The sequence below is a fragment of the Nelumbo lutea genome, chromosome 4, assembly GCF_056320005.1.
Source record: "Nelumbo lutea isolate HS-2025 chromosome 4, American lotus-T2T, whole genome shotgun sequence".
Lineage (NCBI taxonomy): Eukaryota > Viridiplantae > Streptophyta > Magnoliopsida > Proteales > Nelumbonaceae > Nelumbo > Nelumbo lutea.
This window is the reverse complement of record NC_142687.1, coordinates 11,085,040-11,100,552: the sequence shown is the minus strand read 5'-3', so window position 1 is coordinate 11,100,552 and position 15,513 is coordinate 11,085,040. Positions and strand designations below refer to the sequence as shown.

Sequence of the window (15,513 nt, the reverse complement as noted above, 5' to 3'; positions counted from 1 at the left end):
ACTATACGGAAGTACATTGCCAACTGCAAGACTTGTCAACAATGCAAATATAAGGCCCAATCTCTAGCAGGCCCACTCCAGCCACTTCTAATTCCCACCCAAATTTGGGAAGACATATCTATGGATTTCATTACCGGGCTTCCGCTTTTGCAGGTAAATCAGTGATTTCGGTGGTGGTAGTCCTCTCACAAAGTAGTCATTTCTGGCATTAGCACATCCATTCACAGCATCAGCCGTGGCTGATGTCTTTGTATGGGAAATAGCTCACCTCTATGGATTTCCCAAATCAATTTTGTCGGATAGAGATCCTGTTTTCCTTAGTACATTTTGGAGAGAACTATTTCGGGTACAGGGAGTTCAGCTAAGGAAATCAACTAGCTACCATCCTCAATCAGATGGACAAACAGAGGTAGTCAACAGATGCTTGGAGACATACCTGGCTACCTGCGTCATTTTTCAGGTTCCAAACCCAAACGTTGGGCCCAATGGCTCCACTGGGCTGAATGGTGGTATAATATCACCTATCATGTGGCTGGTGGGATGACACCCTTCCATGCCTTATATGGTCGAGATCCCCCCATCTTACTACCCTACGAAAAGGGTTCCTCTCCAGTTGCATCATTTGAAGAAGCAACCGACCCAACAGGATGCTACTCTACAAGAGCTCAAACATAACTTGAACCAAGCACAACAATGGATGAAACACACATATGACAAGCACCACCAGAAAGTGGAGTATAAAGTGTGTAACTTTGTATATTTGAAATTGCTCCCCTACTGCTCACTATCAGTAAGGCAACAATGCTGGAATAAGCTGTCTCCACACTACTTTTGGCCCTTCAAGATCATCGAAAGGATAGGCAAGCTTGCCTACGGCTTGGAGATACCTGAACACTCTAAAATTCATCCTGTCTTCCACATTTCAGTTCTGAAGAAATGCCTCAAGCCAGATGTGGTAAGTTAGCCCACTCTACCCAAGTTTACTGAAGACATGGCATTAGTCACAGAACCACAGTCCATTGATTTTAGTTGGGTAAAGAAAGGACATCATGTGGAACCGGAAGATCTGGTAGAGTAGAATAAGCTGTACTGAACCCAGGCCGGTGTATGGAAATAGCCAGCCCAAACTCAAGACCTACAAAAGAAGAACTCCACATCAGCTCTTAGACACAACTAAACTTCCAAAACTACCCATTCTCAATTGAGGGTAGAACTAACTCTCTGAAGAAGTAAGAACAAGAAAAGACACCGAGGAAGAAAGGGTCCAAATCCTACTATCCCTCCTAGAGAGATCTAGAATCACCTCCTCAAGGATTTTAAGTAAATCAGAAACATTGTTCAATTCCAAGTCTCTAAGTGCCCTTCATAAAACCCAAGTTCCCATCCAGAGTAGAAATCAAGTTAGAATGGGCTAGGAAGGTCGAAACAAGCTCATTTTTAAACCTGGAGAGGGAATACAGAGAAGGGATTTGCCCTTTTAGAAGTATGTTTCCCACCCAAACATGCTCCCAAAATTTCACATGGTTTCCCAGCAAAGATCATACCTGATGAGGGTAAGGAAGGATAGAAGAATTGCATGAATAGATTCCCAAGGAGAAGCTCTCGTAGCCCTAGTTGATACTCCTGCAACCCAACCTTCAACTGCTTGTCAATGTATACTTAAGATTACTTTAGCCCATAGTATATCCCTTTCCATTGTCAATCTCCATAACCATTTCCCAAAAAAATCTGCCTTGCGTTCGGGCAGTATGGAAAATCACTTCAGGAACAGGAATAACAGCAAGAGGTGGCTTCTAGGGCCTATCAAGCCAATGTTGAAAAGACATGGAGTAATAAAGAGGATCTCGATTGAAGCTAGAAAAGGAAAGAAAGAGAGGTGGATTTGGGTAAGAGCCAAGTTTGACAAAAGTGGTAAGAAGAGGATCATTGGTGGTTCAAAAAAGCTGGCTGCTCAATGACAGTCCATCACCTATGAATGGCAATGCTGGCCTTCTATCTCTAGTCAGTAGGGGGCCTGATGGGAACTGTGTATCCCCAGAGCTCGGGGGAATAAGTAAGACACCTCTATAGATCAGCTGCAATTATGGAAGCCCAGTGAGGCTGAGGGATAGGCTTGGGAAAGGATTGTTAGCACCGGAGTTGAGCTAGAAATTGAGGGCGAGGTTGAGGGAAAGGAAATTTCTTGCGTTGATGAGCTCACTGGAGGAAGGGCTGAAAGACAAATTGAAGAAGGTATGCGTTATGAGGAGGTTGAGGTGGGAAGGTTGGGTGTAGATTTGGTCGAAGGAGTAATCATGAAGAGGAGGAGGATCAAACTAATAGGATAATCAGCAAGATACTGAGCAACTCGAGATCTCACAATATAGTTCATGTGACAAAGATCTTTTCAAGGCTAAGACTTGGCTTGGCAGAGGCAGGACCTAAAAAATATTTAAATGGGTGTTGAGAAGAAAAAGATTGAGAGGCAACAGGACTCCTGACTCTGACCATACGAGGGAAACTGTGCCAGTTCAGTCACCAGCTACCCTTATGTTGAAACATTAGGAAGACAAGAGGAGTGGTGACGTTTCTGATTCTAGTGTGATCCAGCCACAATAGAATATTGATGTAGTTGAAGAAGAATAAAGAGGCATGACTTTACAAAAATTAGTTGATAGAGAAGTTATGATTGGGAAAAGCTTGGGCCTGTTTTTTTGTGGTGGTGAGGAATTCGCAAGGAAGGCATTTGAGGAGAGTTTGAAAGAAGAAAAAAGGAAGAGAAAGAGAAAAACAAATCTCTTTCGCAATGGAAAGGGCAATGGGACAAGGATTTCTCAACCCAAGAAGACATGCTCACAAATGAAGACCGATGTGGGCTTCAGGGTAGGGATCTTTGCTTTTGTTTAGTGTTGGGCTAGTGGCCCTTGTTTTATAAGGATATGGGTTGGGTTTGTGTTTTCACTTTTCTTTTGGGTGTTTGGGCAATGCTCATGGTTGTAAGTTGTAGTTGTATTGGGCCTTATTGGGTCTCCTTGTCAACAAACCCAGAGCAGAATACAGAATTCTGTGGATGAAGAATGGATTATTCAACCCTACCCCAAGGGTCCTTTATAATAGAAAGTAAAATTAAAGATATTACAGAGAGGCCCTTGTAGGGCAACACTATTTAGAGAATTTACAGAGAGGCCCTTGCAGGGCTGAAGTGAAAATAATAATAAATAAGAGAAAACAATACAATAAGGACTACAATAAAATGGTACATCAGGGAGTTTCTTCACACTCCTGAGTTGGCTCTCATGCTTTTGGTGATATCTCATCAACTTCTGTTGTACTTCTCCTTTTAATTTTTATGAATTTTCTCTTTATCCTTCAAAAAAAATAAATAAATAAAGCCTTGTTCTTTTGTAAGTTACCCAATCCTAACCCACCATCACCCTTGGTTTTAGTAATTACCTCCCACCTAACTATGTAATCTCTCTTCTCCTCCCCTGGTTCCCATAGGAAACCCCTCATTAATTTCTCCAAACTCCTATACACTCCCTCAGGAATCTTAAACACCAACAAAAAATATACAAGCAAATTAGCCAAAGTCAATTTAACCAATGTAATCCTTCCACCTAGGGATAGGTAGTTCTTCCATGAAGCTAATCTCTTGGTGAATCTATTAACAACTGGGTTCCAAAGGCTCCTTTTACTCAGATTATCCCCTAGGGGTAGCCCCAAATAATTCAACGGCCACTGATGCACAACCCAAAATATGAGCCCTTTCACCCACTTCTCTATCACTCAAGTTTATTCCAACCATACAGCTCTTATCAAAACTGACTTTAAGATTACACATTTGTTCAAACACATTAATCATCAATTTCAAGTTACTAACCCAATTGATCTCCTCCCCTCCACAGAACAAGATGGTATCGTCTGCAAACTATAAGTGGGTAACTAGAATCCTATCCCTTCCTACTCTCCACCCTCTCACCAAGCTCCTAGAGTCGGTCCTCTCTATTGGCCTTCTTTGGTATAAAGGTATACCAAGACAACAGCATGTTTCCAGTACCAAAGTAATAGATGTCCACAACTACAGAATATGAAATTCTAATGTATATTCTGCAATCATTTAAACTGCACCAAAACTAGAAAGAACTCACAGAGAAGTGCTTGGAACTGCAGCTCTATGTCCAATAACATGGACAAGCACATCAACTCCAGACAGGCGATCAAACCGATGTCTATGATGAACTGCAGCCTCAATTTTGTAATGCATTTCTACAATAAACTGCAAAACCACAAGCAACCAACCACAGGAAATGCTTGAAAGGTATTATCATTATATAGGAATGTCAAAAAGGTTTTAACCCAAGGAAATGATACATCACCACAAAAACTCTATCAGGACGAAAGACATTGATTTTGTCAACAACACAAACATTTCTTGGACAATAGTCCCTGTTGGGATACAAGGGAAAAAATAGAACATTTCAAAATGAGAAAATGACAAATTCAGCAAAATAAATCAAAGAGAATAAAAATAAAAGCCACAGTACATCTCCAAAAATCCATCAACTACTGCCTGAATAGCAAATACAATTGTTTCCTTGGAAAAGAATGGGACTGCAGGATCTGAAGCTGAAGAGGCAAGTGAGAAGAGGAAGCTGACAATTGAAACCTGCAAACAACACAAGAAAGATTAACTGATCAAAAGAACAGGAACAATATGAATCAAAATCCTGCTTTATTGGTATCACCAGGAAACCAGATCTCCTCCACAAAGATCTGATCATTAGTGTGGAAAGCAAATCAGGAATGTCCTATTCTGAGTTAACTTGGGATTGTCCCAGACCAGGGTGGTTGTTGTAATCACATTCATAAAACATCCAATATTCCATTACTGATAAGCGTAAGGTTGTTTGTATTTTTGTCTGATCTGTGTGGTCAGCAATTTTTTCTTGATAATGAACAAAACTCAGTACTGTTAACTATGGAAAAAGAAAACATGAAAAGCTGATCTCAGAGGCAGCAGCAGAATTGACAGTGCTGATGACATGGAAGTCTTGTGCATGGGATCTTTTTTTTTTATAATTTTGTGCATGTGATCATTAAAATAGTATTTTGGTCATTCTACATAATGTTAAGCATCCACTCTGGTAGTTGTGTTATTTGAGTTTTACTTTAGTTGTGTTTAAACTTTCAGAGTCATAAGGTAATATTACTGGAACTGACAAATTCTCCAATGAAATCCACCAGTGCTTTGTGGAATACAAGAGATTGTATCAAAACATAAGTCGGCAAGAATATTTTAGATATGTGGAGTAGCAATTTTATCTGAGTGTTATTCATAAAAAAAAATGTTATCTGAGTATTCAAGGATTGAACACCATTAAAAGTCAGAATGGCACCCACAAGCCCAACTGTTCAAAGGTCTAGTTGGCACCCATAAGCCCAACTGTTGTGAGGTCTTGTCCAGACGTTTTTGGCGGAAACTCTTGGGAGGTGTGCCTGGGCAGAGGACATAGGCCTAGGTTTGGCCAAACCTCTATAAATCCTTGCATATGCTTTTATTGTTTGCAGTTAATGTTTGTTTTTGTAGAAACTCACTTCATACTGCTTTTGTTTATCACACAAACGCTTCACACTATATTTCTCTCTAATTATCTTTGTTTAGCACAATAAGTTTTTGAAAAGGTATTAGGGGAGGAAAATTTTGTAGAACACAATTGACCCCCCCCCCTCTCTCTTGGTTTAGGCTACCTGGGCTATCAATAACTTTTCTAAAATAATCCAACACAAGATTATTTGGTTTCAAGAAAACAAGATAAAAGAATGAAAACAAGATTATTTGTGTAGGTAGCGACACAAGATTATCTCTGATATTAGGAATGCTTGCTTGAGATACCTTTGTCAAAGTGGTGCTGTGGACTTGAAGGAGGTGATTCAGGTTCAGGATGAAAGAGGCAGTAACGAGCTCAACTGAAGGAACATTTGATCAACTAAAGCTTCTAAACAAATGCTTGGTTGGTCATTTAGTCAACTCTGAAACAGATATTGAAGTAGTTTGGAGCTGGGTGGTGACTGAATGGAAGCCAAGCAGGCATTTCCAGTTGAGAAGACACGACGCGGGGTTCTTTCTTTTCTCCTTCAGTAGTGAGACAGAACCTATGGATATTCTTCAACATGAACAGGATCAAGTCTGGGATCCAGAATTAAGATTAGGTAGGTGGAATCCTCTCGTCGATGCACTGAGAAACGTGGGGCCTTGCCTTCAAGCTTCATCTGGATTAATATTTTTGGAATTCCTCTCCATGCCTGGAGTTTCCAAACTTTCAGCAATATTGGGAATGCATGTGGGATTTTTAGATTCGTCGATTCAAGAACTTTGGATTGGAAGAATTTAGTGAGTGTGAATATATTAATTGAGGTGGAGGAAATTCATCTTGTTCCAGCATCCCTATTGCTTCACTTTGGCAGAGAGCTATTCAATTTAAGAGTGATAATAGAAGCAACATACACAGGCGGTTGGCATGATTTCATTTTCTCAAGGAGGAAGTGATTTGCAACCTCCATCTGGTTCAAAGAGGTGGAAGTCGAACAGGCTATTCTCAAAGGTAGGTTCAGAGGTTGAAAATGAAGGTAGTTTGGGAACAAAAAATTCTATCAATTTTAGTGGGCTTGGCACGCTGGGTCTGGTGGACTTTCGAGACTAGGAAAAGGAAAGAGTTAATGATTTGGGGGAGAGCTCGAAAAAGGAAGATGGGAGCGGGGCCCATGCGGAGTCAGTTGCTGGGGGAGATTAAAAGTGTCCAAAACTGCATTTACAAGTGGTGTCCTGCGATGGGGAAGCAAATGCCACAGGGGCCCACTTTCCAAAAGTCTTTATCTAATCTTGCAAGAAGACCCCTTGCTCCATTCAAAGTAGGAATTAATAGAAGGAATGTAACTCCTTTTGAACTCTCAGTTAAAGGAAGACAACCGAGTAGCTTTGTATTGAACAAGTCTCGAAAGCAAAAAAAAAGTCAGACTCCATAAGAGGACGAAGCAGAAGGTTTTGATAGAGTAGCAAACAAGAGAACTACTCTTGACGTGACGCAAAGCCCTGGCTACAGTGAAGTTGTTCCTGGTAGTTGCACCCAAAACAGGGGAAAATCAGTGGAGGACTTAGAAGCTGTAACTCCAGTGAGGAACTTTGATGCATTTCGAAGTTCTGGGAACAGTGTGCACAACTCTGGTTGTTGCACTCAAAGCAGTAAAGAGTCGGTAGAAGATCTCAAAAATGCATTTCCAAAGCAGACCTTCAGTTCAACGACTAAGGCCCGTTTTTCGACTAAAAAAAAGGAAGTCAAGACCAATGTAGATGGGAGATACACAAAGAAGTGAAAATTGGCATGACAGAGAAGAAAAACGATATGAGTGGGTCTACTACTGCCACCTTAGAAGGACACATTGCTGGAGATGGAGGAAGTGAAAAATGTCGGTGAGGAAATTTGTTCACCTTCCCATATCGAAGACGATGCTTCTGAAAATCGTTTTTCGAGGAGGTGGTGATTGGGAGTAAGATACTACCATACTGTTCGGGTAACCAAAATTTTTTCTCATCTGAAGCTTGGAGTGGTCAGCTCTGGGCCTACAAAGAACTATAAAAGGGTGTATAAAATAACAGTAAGACTTTTAAACCAACAAATAAAGCTCTTGATAATGAGGACTCTCAGGAAACCTCTAACTCGGGTACGCTGTTAAGGACAGGTCAACATGTTGGTGATTCTGAGAAGAATCCCAATTCTGTTATTAGAGACCCTGATAAAAGTCTCAAAAAGGAGGTGGAGAAAACTGGTATTGTCTCTTTCAAGGCAGCGGCTAGAAAGGATGTAGAAATTGGTAAAAGTTTGGGTTTATTTTTCTGGGGAGGTGAGGAATTCGCCATAAAAGCTTCAAAGAGTTTGAGAGGAAGAAGGAAGAAAAACCGAGAAAAGGGGTAACTGGAGGAGGGAGATGGGATGAAGATGGCAACAACCAAGAGGAGGTTTTTGTTGGAGAAGATTAGTTTTCTCTCTTCTGTTAGTTTCTTCTTTGCTAGTTGTCCTTTTTGTTTTTGGTCTAGTATTGGGTGTCGGAGGACTTAGTTTTGTTGTTCTTTTACAGAGTCTTTGTCAGTTGTTATCTAGTGTAAAAACTAAGAAGTGTCTAAGTTAGTCTCATCTTCTCTCAGGTGATTTCTTATCACCTTCCTCTGTAATTCTTTTTATTTTAATGAATTTTCTCTTTACTTTTCAAAAAAAAAAAAAAAGATAAAAGAACAAAGACACTGAAATTACATAGAAGTATGCAGTGTTAAATAGACTACTAATACAAGTACGAACCATATGTTTTTTAATAAGTTTGTCTCTTTCTTGCTCAGAAATCTCAGCAATATGCAAAATTGAACTTTGAAGCACCACTAATCCCAATTCATTCCCGGACTTTCTACTACAGTGCATTGCCATACATACTGCAAAAATTGGCACAAAATGGTCGTTTGCAAGAGCTGCCAATGGTTGATGAGCAATCTGTTTTCAAATAAGCATATTAGATAAATTGAAACATACAACAAAAAAGGTAAAACAAGGATAGGATAAGAAGTACAATATAATCAACTTGGTATCAATTTTGTCCCACTATCAACATATATATATATATATATATATGCAAGACAACTTCAACAGTCCATTAGTAGTCTTCTAAAATTGATTAATCACGTTGTTCACATAACAGACCTCTAAATTAATATAGTTGTAAATGGTATTCACAGCCTTCAAATCGAACAGAAAAGAGAGGAAGGGAAGTGACAAAAACGAAACAAAGAAACAAGAGAAGGAGAAGAAAAATAGAGAAAAAAAAAATAATAGCATAGTGTCTCCCCTGGCAATGACAACTAAACAGGGGCAGACATGTAACTCTATCTTTATAACATAAAATAAGATGCAATGACAACTATGCCCCTGTTTACACACCTCTCAATAACTTTAAAAAGGTATTGAATAAAGAGTGCTGTTAGTGTACTCTAGATCCACTACCCACAAGAAACTACAGCCACAAACTGGGAACATTTTAGTTGTCATTCATGGTGAGACAATCCCAATGTGTGCTCTAGTGACTTGTGGGTACATATGGATAGCATCCATGAGGATAGCAGATCCCATCTTCTGGGAAAATATTTCTAATCAACCCCTCCTGGCCTTACTGGATTCCAAATTGTGCCTCCACTTCTGGAACTAAGATATCACCAAATCTTGGCTCGAGTAGAAATTACATAGGGCTAAAAGCATACTTCTTCAGACCAAAACTCATTAATATGGGCTTTCTGCATGGAAATCCCATTCATTGGAATCTTTTAATAAAAATAAAAATCTTCAAAAATAATGTTATTCCTTTCTAATGGGCATATGACAGACTATTTCCTTTAAAAAGTTCTCTTTGGAACCAAGAGACCTCAGGAAGTTTCTAGCAAGCTACTATGATCCATAAAAGGATTCTATAGTTATATGAACAGAAAAAGCATTCCATAAGAAGTGTAAATTTTTCACTAAAATAAAAGAAAACATAAATAAAGTTTAGAGCAAACTTCAAGGCCAAAGCACGCAACCATCTCACTTGTTCAGAATTGCCATCAAATATGCATCTATTCCTAGGTTAGTTATGCACCAGTAATAAAGAAGAGAACCTATAAGCACACACAACCATCTCACTTGTTCAGAATTGCCATCAAATATGCATCTATTCCTATTTCTTTTTGAGATGTTTCTGTTAGAGTAGCTAGCATGTGGGTGTTGCCTTAACACCTGAATAGGATGTAATATTTTTATTTTTTAATGAAATTTTATTTTATTTTTACTATCAAAAAAATTCCTATTTAAGTTTCTTTGATGAATAAAGAAATTTTTATTACTTCAAACTTGATAGAGAACTTTAAACTAAAACAACAGCCCTTGGAGAGGCACCAGCAGCAGCCTCTCCCAACAGATTAAAAGGAAACTAGAAAGAAAAAACAAGCATGACAGCTGACCCCAAAACAACACTTCCCTATTTACCCCTTGCTTAGCTAAACCATCAGCCAAAGCATTTGATGACCTCACCACCCATTTTATAAAAACCAAAACATTCCTTGTCAGCCACATAAATTTCTTGATTTCATTCCTGAAACATCGCACAGTATCCTTGGGATTCATCAACCCAGTTGATTTGCAAATTGCACACCTTATAAGGCTGCTAGTAGTTCTGCCCTGACTGAATCCCCAAATCTAAAGGGATCCAAGTAGAGAAGTACAATCTCTCCAAACTCGTTTCTCAACCCACCCCCCCCCCCCAAATCCAGAATGCCCTGGTGTTATGTTAGGACTGGCTTAGATAGTAACAAATATCTTTTAAAGAGTCACTCCACCATTTTGATTATGCATTTACCCCTACTTTAGTTTCATCAATTAAACTAGGTATAATCTGGGATCATGTTAGCACGCCACACTTAAAAAGGTTCTTGGGCCCCATCCTAAACTACACACTTTGTCTTCAGTCCATCTTACGGCCCAAACTAAACCAAAGATTGATGCATGAACCCACACCATACAAGTAGTAGCAAGACAAGCAAGTCATGAAACCAAACCAATCTTATAACAGCTTCATGAAATCCTTGACTTGATACCTATTTTAAATCTGAAGTCGGGTAGGCCCAAAATAATTAGCTCTGTTACATTTGATGAAAGGTACTTTTTTTCTTGATAAATATTTGATGAGAGGTAATTGCTACCTACCTTTCCATTTTTTTTAGAATGAATGGTGATTTTATTAATTAGAGTAAGAAAGAGTACAATCTCCCAAAGAAGAGGCACAAGATGTCACTTCCCCTTAGGAAAGAGATCAAACCAAACTCTCATCAGAATACAATTATAAGATAGCCCAATACAATGAAACCCAAGAAGCCCCTTGTTTAGCCAAAGAACCTGCCAAGGAATTTGCCGATCTACTAACCCACTAAAAGTATAAAACCTGGCTGGCATATTCCTTGTAAGCCATTTAACTTTTCAAAAAAGATACATATAGCCCCAAATAATTGTATCCAGATCCAACCACCAACCCACTACTATCTAAGAATCTCCCTCAACTATCAAATTTTCAATTCTAAGTTGGTTGGCAATCTGTAATCTTTGTACAGCAGCTAGTACCTCAGCCTTTATAGAGTTGCCAACTCCCACTGGACCTGAAAATAAGGATAGAATGTTGCTATCCTTATCCCTCAAGATCCCTCCTACACCTGAAGGTCCTGGATCGCCTTGACTACTACCATCAAAATTCAGCTTTACAGCACCCTCAGAAGGGGGTATCCAGTTTTCTTGTATTCTGTTCTTTCTAGAGGTTGTGGAGGCCACCTCTGCTCAAGTCCTTTGAAAATCATCATAGCAGTAATTCACAAAAAGGTCCAAAGTTTTCAGCCAAAGAATTACCCTTGTCAATATACATTCATTTGCTTCAACAAAAGTTTTCAGCCAAAGAATTGCAATATACACTCATTTAATTCAACAAGGCTTCTTCCCTTTTTCTTGGAATGTTCTAGGATTCCTCTCCTCCCCAATAGCCCATAAAATGGCTGCTCTGATACATTCCCACATTTAGTTTCCCTCTCTTGGTTGGCCACCCATAAAATAGCTGTCTGATAAAAAACCAATTCCAAATATTTGCAGCAAATTAGAAAAATATCAGTAAATGGCAATAGTCCTCATTCTGCAATTTACAGAGTACACCGGTTTGGGGGCAAACACAAATAAGGTTTCTTCTTTTGCAAGGTACCCATAGTATTAATCTTACCACATTAAACTTCCTAGCAAAAAACAGTTATTTTAGGTGGAATAGGCCTTGAACAAATTTCTTTAACTAGGAACGCCCCATTGGAAAGAGTGGAACAAAAATTTGAAGGGGGCACAAATAAAGGAGCCACTCGGATCCAAAGTTCAAATTCTTCTATCAGGTTTAACGAAGTCCAAATAAACAAAAGCCAATAGATGTAAAAGCTCAGAGACACAAGCTTATTCCTCATCCCTCAGACCTCTACAAAACCCGAATTCCCAATTTAAAGTCAATGGGTGAACTGGAGGAGAAAGGAACCTTGAAACAGGTTCCTTTTTGTAGAGGAAATAGAGTAAAGGGAGGGGAAATAGACTTTCAGACCCTGTTCGTTTGTAGGTAAATATGCATGGGAAAGTTGGTCAATGAGTAACTTTTTCCCATTGACCAACATCCCCATTTTCTTTTTGCATTAAGCAATGGGTCCCACAGTAAAGCTATCCTTACTTTCTTGGGTAAAACTTACACATCTCCCAGGTGGGTGGGTAACTTTCCCACCTAGGAGAAAATTTTACAAAACATGATGGTACCATTTTACCCATTTTAATAGTTATTTTTTGTGGGTAAAAATGTCATTTTATTATTTACTTGGAAATCTTAAAATCAAAAGAACATGGGTAAGTGCATTCACCCAGGTAAATGTTACCTAGAAAACAATTACCTAGGTAAGTGCACTTACCCAGGTAAGCTGCACTGTTACAAATGAACAAGGCCTTAGAGGTTGAGTACCCACTCAAACATCTTCCCAAAAGATATCAGAATTACTAGAGCAAACATCATACCTTACAAACCTGAAGAAAAAGGGAGGGGAAACGGTCTTTTAGAGGTAGAGTAACCACCCCAACACCTTCCCAAAAGAGATCAGAATTATTGGAGCAAACACCATACCATACAAAATAGCCATGGATACTAGCCACTACCTCATATTATATCCAATAAAATTCATTTTTGATGGTAATAAGCACATATTTTTTTTTTCTTCTATTGAAACTATCCTAGACATACTACTCTTAGATACTAATGTCCACAAAGAAACCCTACATTTCTTGAATAGAAATCCCAAACCCTGAAGATATAGACGTTAAGGTCCAACAATTTAGTAACCCTTATTTTCAATTAGGAAAGAAAATATCGAAAAATATGATAAACTGAAGTTCAATACTCCTACCGAAGAAACAAGCTTCAGATTTGTGTTGTCCCCACTAAGAAGTAGAGCTGGAAGAACCCAAGGGCAACAATATTGCATGAAGAAATTAGGTTCCTCGAAAGAAGCAAAAAGATCTCGTACCTGCAAAGAAAGTAAAATGGCAGATTAAATAAAATTCTAATAATCAAGAAGACTTTATAAAAGAACATAGACATACAAAAAGCTAGACCTTTTGAACACTAACAAAATAAATAGAAGATCATTACACAACACAAACTTGAAAAAGAGACTACATAAAGAAAAATAATGAATTCAGAACAAGTCTAGCTAAGCTAATAATGAATTCTATTATATAAGGCGGTTTCAAAGTCTAGCTAAGCTCTATGGCTTTTACAGACAACAGCAATGCTCAACTTTCAAATAGGAGGCAGATTCTTGGCAAGACTGCTTGCCGTTTTTTTGTTTGATAGGTAACTTTAAACTTTATTGATTAAAGAAACAATAAATATACATATATAGGTGCCAAGCTCCCCAATATATTAGGCCAACATAAACCAACTGCCCTATCTTCCAAGATGCAATACATATTTCCCCAAAAACAGCTGTCCCCTATTTATTCCTAGTTTTGACAATGCATTGGCTACTCCATTTGCAGACCTATGAACCCAAGATATCGTAATGTTCATTGCGCTTGCTAAATGTCTTTTCTCCCTCATAATATTACTGAATTCAGATAGAGGTAGGGCTGCAAAAGAGCCAGATCAAGTTCAAATAGAGGTATATCTAAATCCAAAGCAATGAGAATCTGAGAGATCCAAATTCAATCCAGTATCTGACAGATTTGTAAAACTAGATTTGAAAAAATATATATACTATACATTAAATATAAAATTAGCATAAAATTATAAACTTAAATAAAAACAAAAATGTATACTATAAATGGAAACAATAAGTTTACCAAAATCCTCAAATCCAACTAAAGTTTAAAGAATTTCAATACTAGAAAATAATATTATATATGTATACATAGAATATGGATTGGATCAGATAAAGCATCACCTGAATTCAATCTGATTAACAAATAGATCATATTTTCAGATCCAATTTGAATCAATATTGATTATATATCTGAATCTGACTTAAACAAATCAGTTTTTAACCCTAATCAGATTAAACCTGATCCATTTTCAGCTCTACCCACAACCACTCTAGAATCCCCTTCCACCACCAAGCTCCTAAAGTTTGGTGGCCTGACCAGCCACAAACTCTGTAGGGAAGATAACAGTTCTACTCTTATCGATGTAGCAACTCCTACGAGTCAAGACAAAACTGCTAATATATATCCTTGTCCATTTGTAAACAATCTTCCAATACCTGAAGGACCTAGATTGCACAAGCTAAACCACACTGAGTTCAGTTTGACTTGGTGAACATTTCGTGAATCCATAGTGCTGAAAGTACATTTCTTGTTGAAGATAAAGATGTTATCCAATGCCACACCATATATATGGCATAAAAAATGTCAAGAGTTTTAACCACGAAGCTTTAGCAATTTGTGGTTGCATACATCAAGTTATCAACCACAAAGTATGGCAATTTGTGGTTGCATATTATGTCTAATATGCTATTACATTGCTTCTAAGCCTACACTAGTGACTGCATTCCTTGTTTCTTGTACTCTCTAGTGTTGATCTTCCTACCCACCATGGACCTACCAAATCACAGATGCCTTATGATGTAATACCAATTAAAGCAAAAAATCCCTTCCATGGACTAGTAAGCCTAAGCCACAAGTATTTAACTAGTACGCAAAAGAAGAAAAGCAAGGAAACTCCACTGTAGCTGCCAGCTATGGTAGAAAGTAGAGAGAACTCTTAATTGGAAAATCTGAAACATAACAGTAGACAAAGAGAACTTTCTTTTTGATAAGTACATTAAGATTTCATTAATAGAAGAATAAAGCAGTTACAAGCTCCATGGAGAGGCACGAGCCGCGACCTCACCTAACATCAGGAAAAAAGCAAGAAATAGAAAACAAAAAACAGATTCAGTTTACAATTGAGCCCAATACAATCTTTCCCTATTTACCCCTTGCTTTGCAAGACCATCAGCCGTAGAGTTTGCTGATCTCCCCACCCTTTGTATTCTCACTGTCAAACTCCTTATCAGCCAACTGAATTTTTTAATTTCATTCTTAAAGCACCACACTATAAAATCTGGTTTTTGTAGCCAACCCACTACCATTTTGGAGTCCCCTTCTATTAGCAATTGTCCCACACCTATCTGCACTGCTAGTTGTACTCCCTGGATAGCAGCTAGAAGTTCTGCCCGAGTAGAGTTTCCAACTCCTATGGGGCCCGAGTAAATAAGAACCACATTCCCAGACACATTCCTTAGTACCCCTCCCACCTTTGATCGACCTAGATTACCAAGACTACTACCACCAATATTCAGCTTCAAGAAGCTTACAAGAGGGGGTTCCGAACCCAAACTCACTCTAGCCTTTAAGGGTGAACAAATTGCCA

The 15,513-nt window shown here is 38.5% G+C and overlaps 1 protein-coding gene across 4 annotated transcripts in view; it reads right to left on the bottom strand.

The window, feature by feature from the left end:
• ATM (Serine/Threonine-kinase ATM-like protein) overlaps nucleotides 1–15,513 on the bottom strand; it is a 177,266-nt gene that overhangs the window by 95,619 nt on the left and 66,134 nt on the right. For all 4 annotated transcript variants that reach the window (XR_016112830.1, XM_088984113.1, XM_088984112.1 and 1 more), the window contains 5 exons: nucleotides 13,010–13,129; nucleotides 8,331–8,516; nucleotides 4,524–4,645; nucleotides 4,356–4,425; nucleotides 4,128–4,255 (listed from right to left, as the gene is read on the bottom strand). Coding sequence is in view for 3 of the 4 variants with exons in the window: in XM_088984113.1 (XP_088840239.1) it covers nucleotides 4,128–4,255; nucleotides 4,356–4,425; nucleotides 4,524–4,645; nucleotides 8,331–8,516; nucleotides 13,010–13,129 (626 nt within the window). In the remaining variant the exon portion in view is untranslated. The remainder of the gene's footprint in view (nucleotides 1–4,127; nucleotides 4,256–4,355; nucleotides 4,426–4,523; nucleotides 4,646–8,330; nucleotides 8,517–13,009; nucleotides 13,130–15,513) is intronic.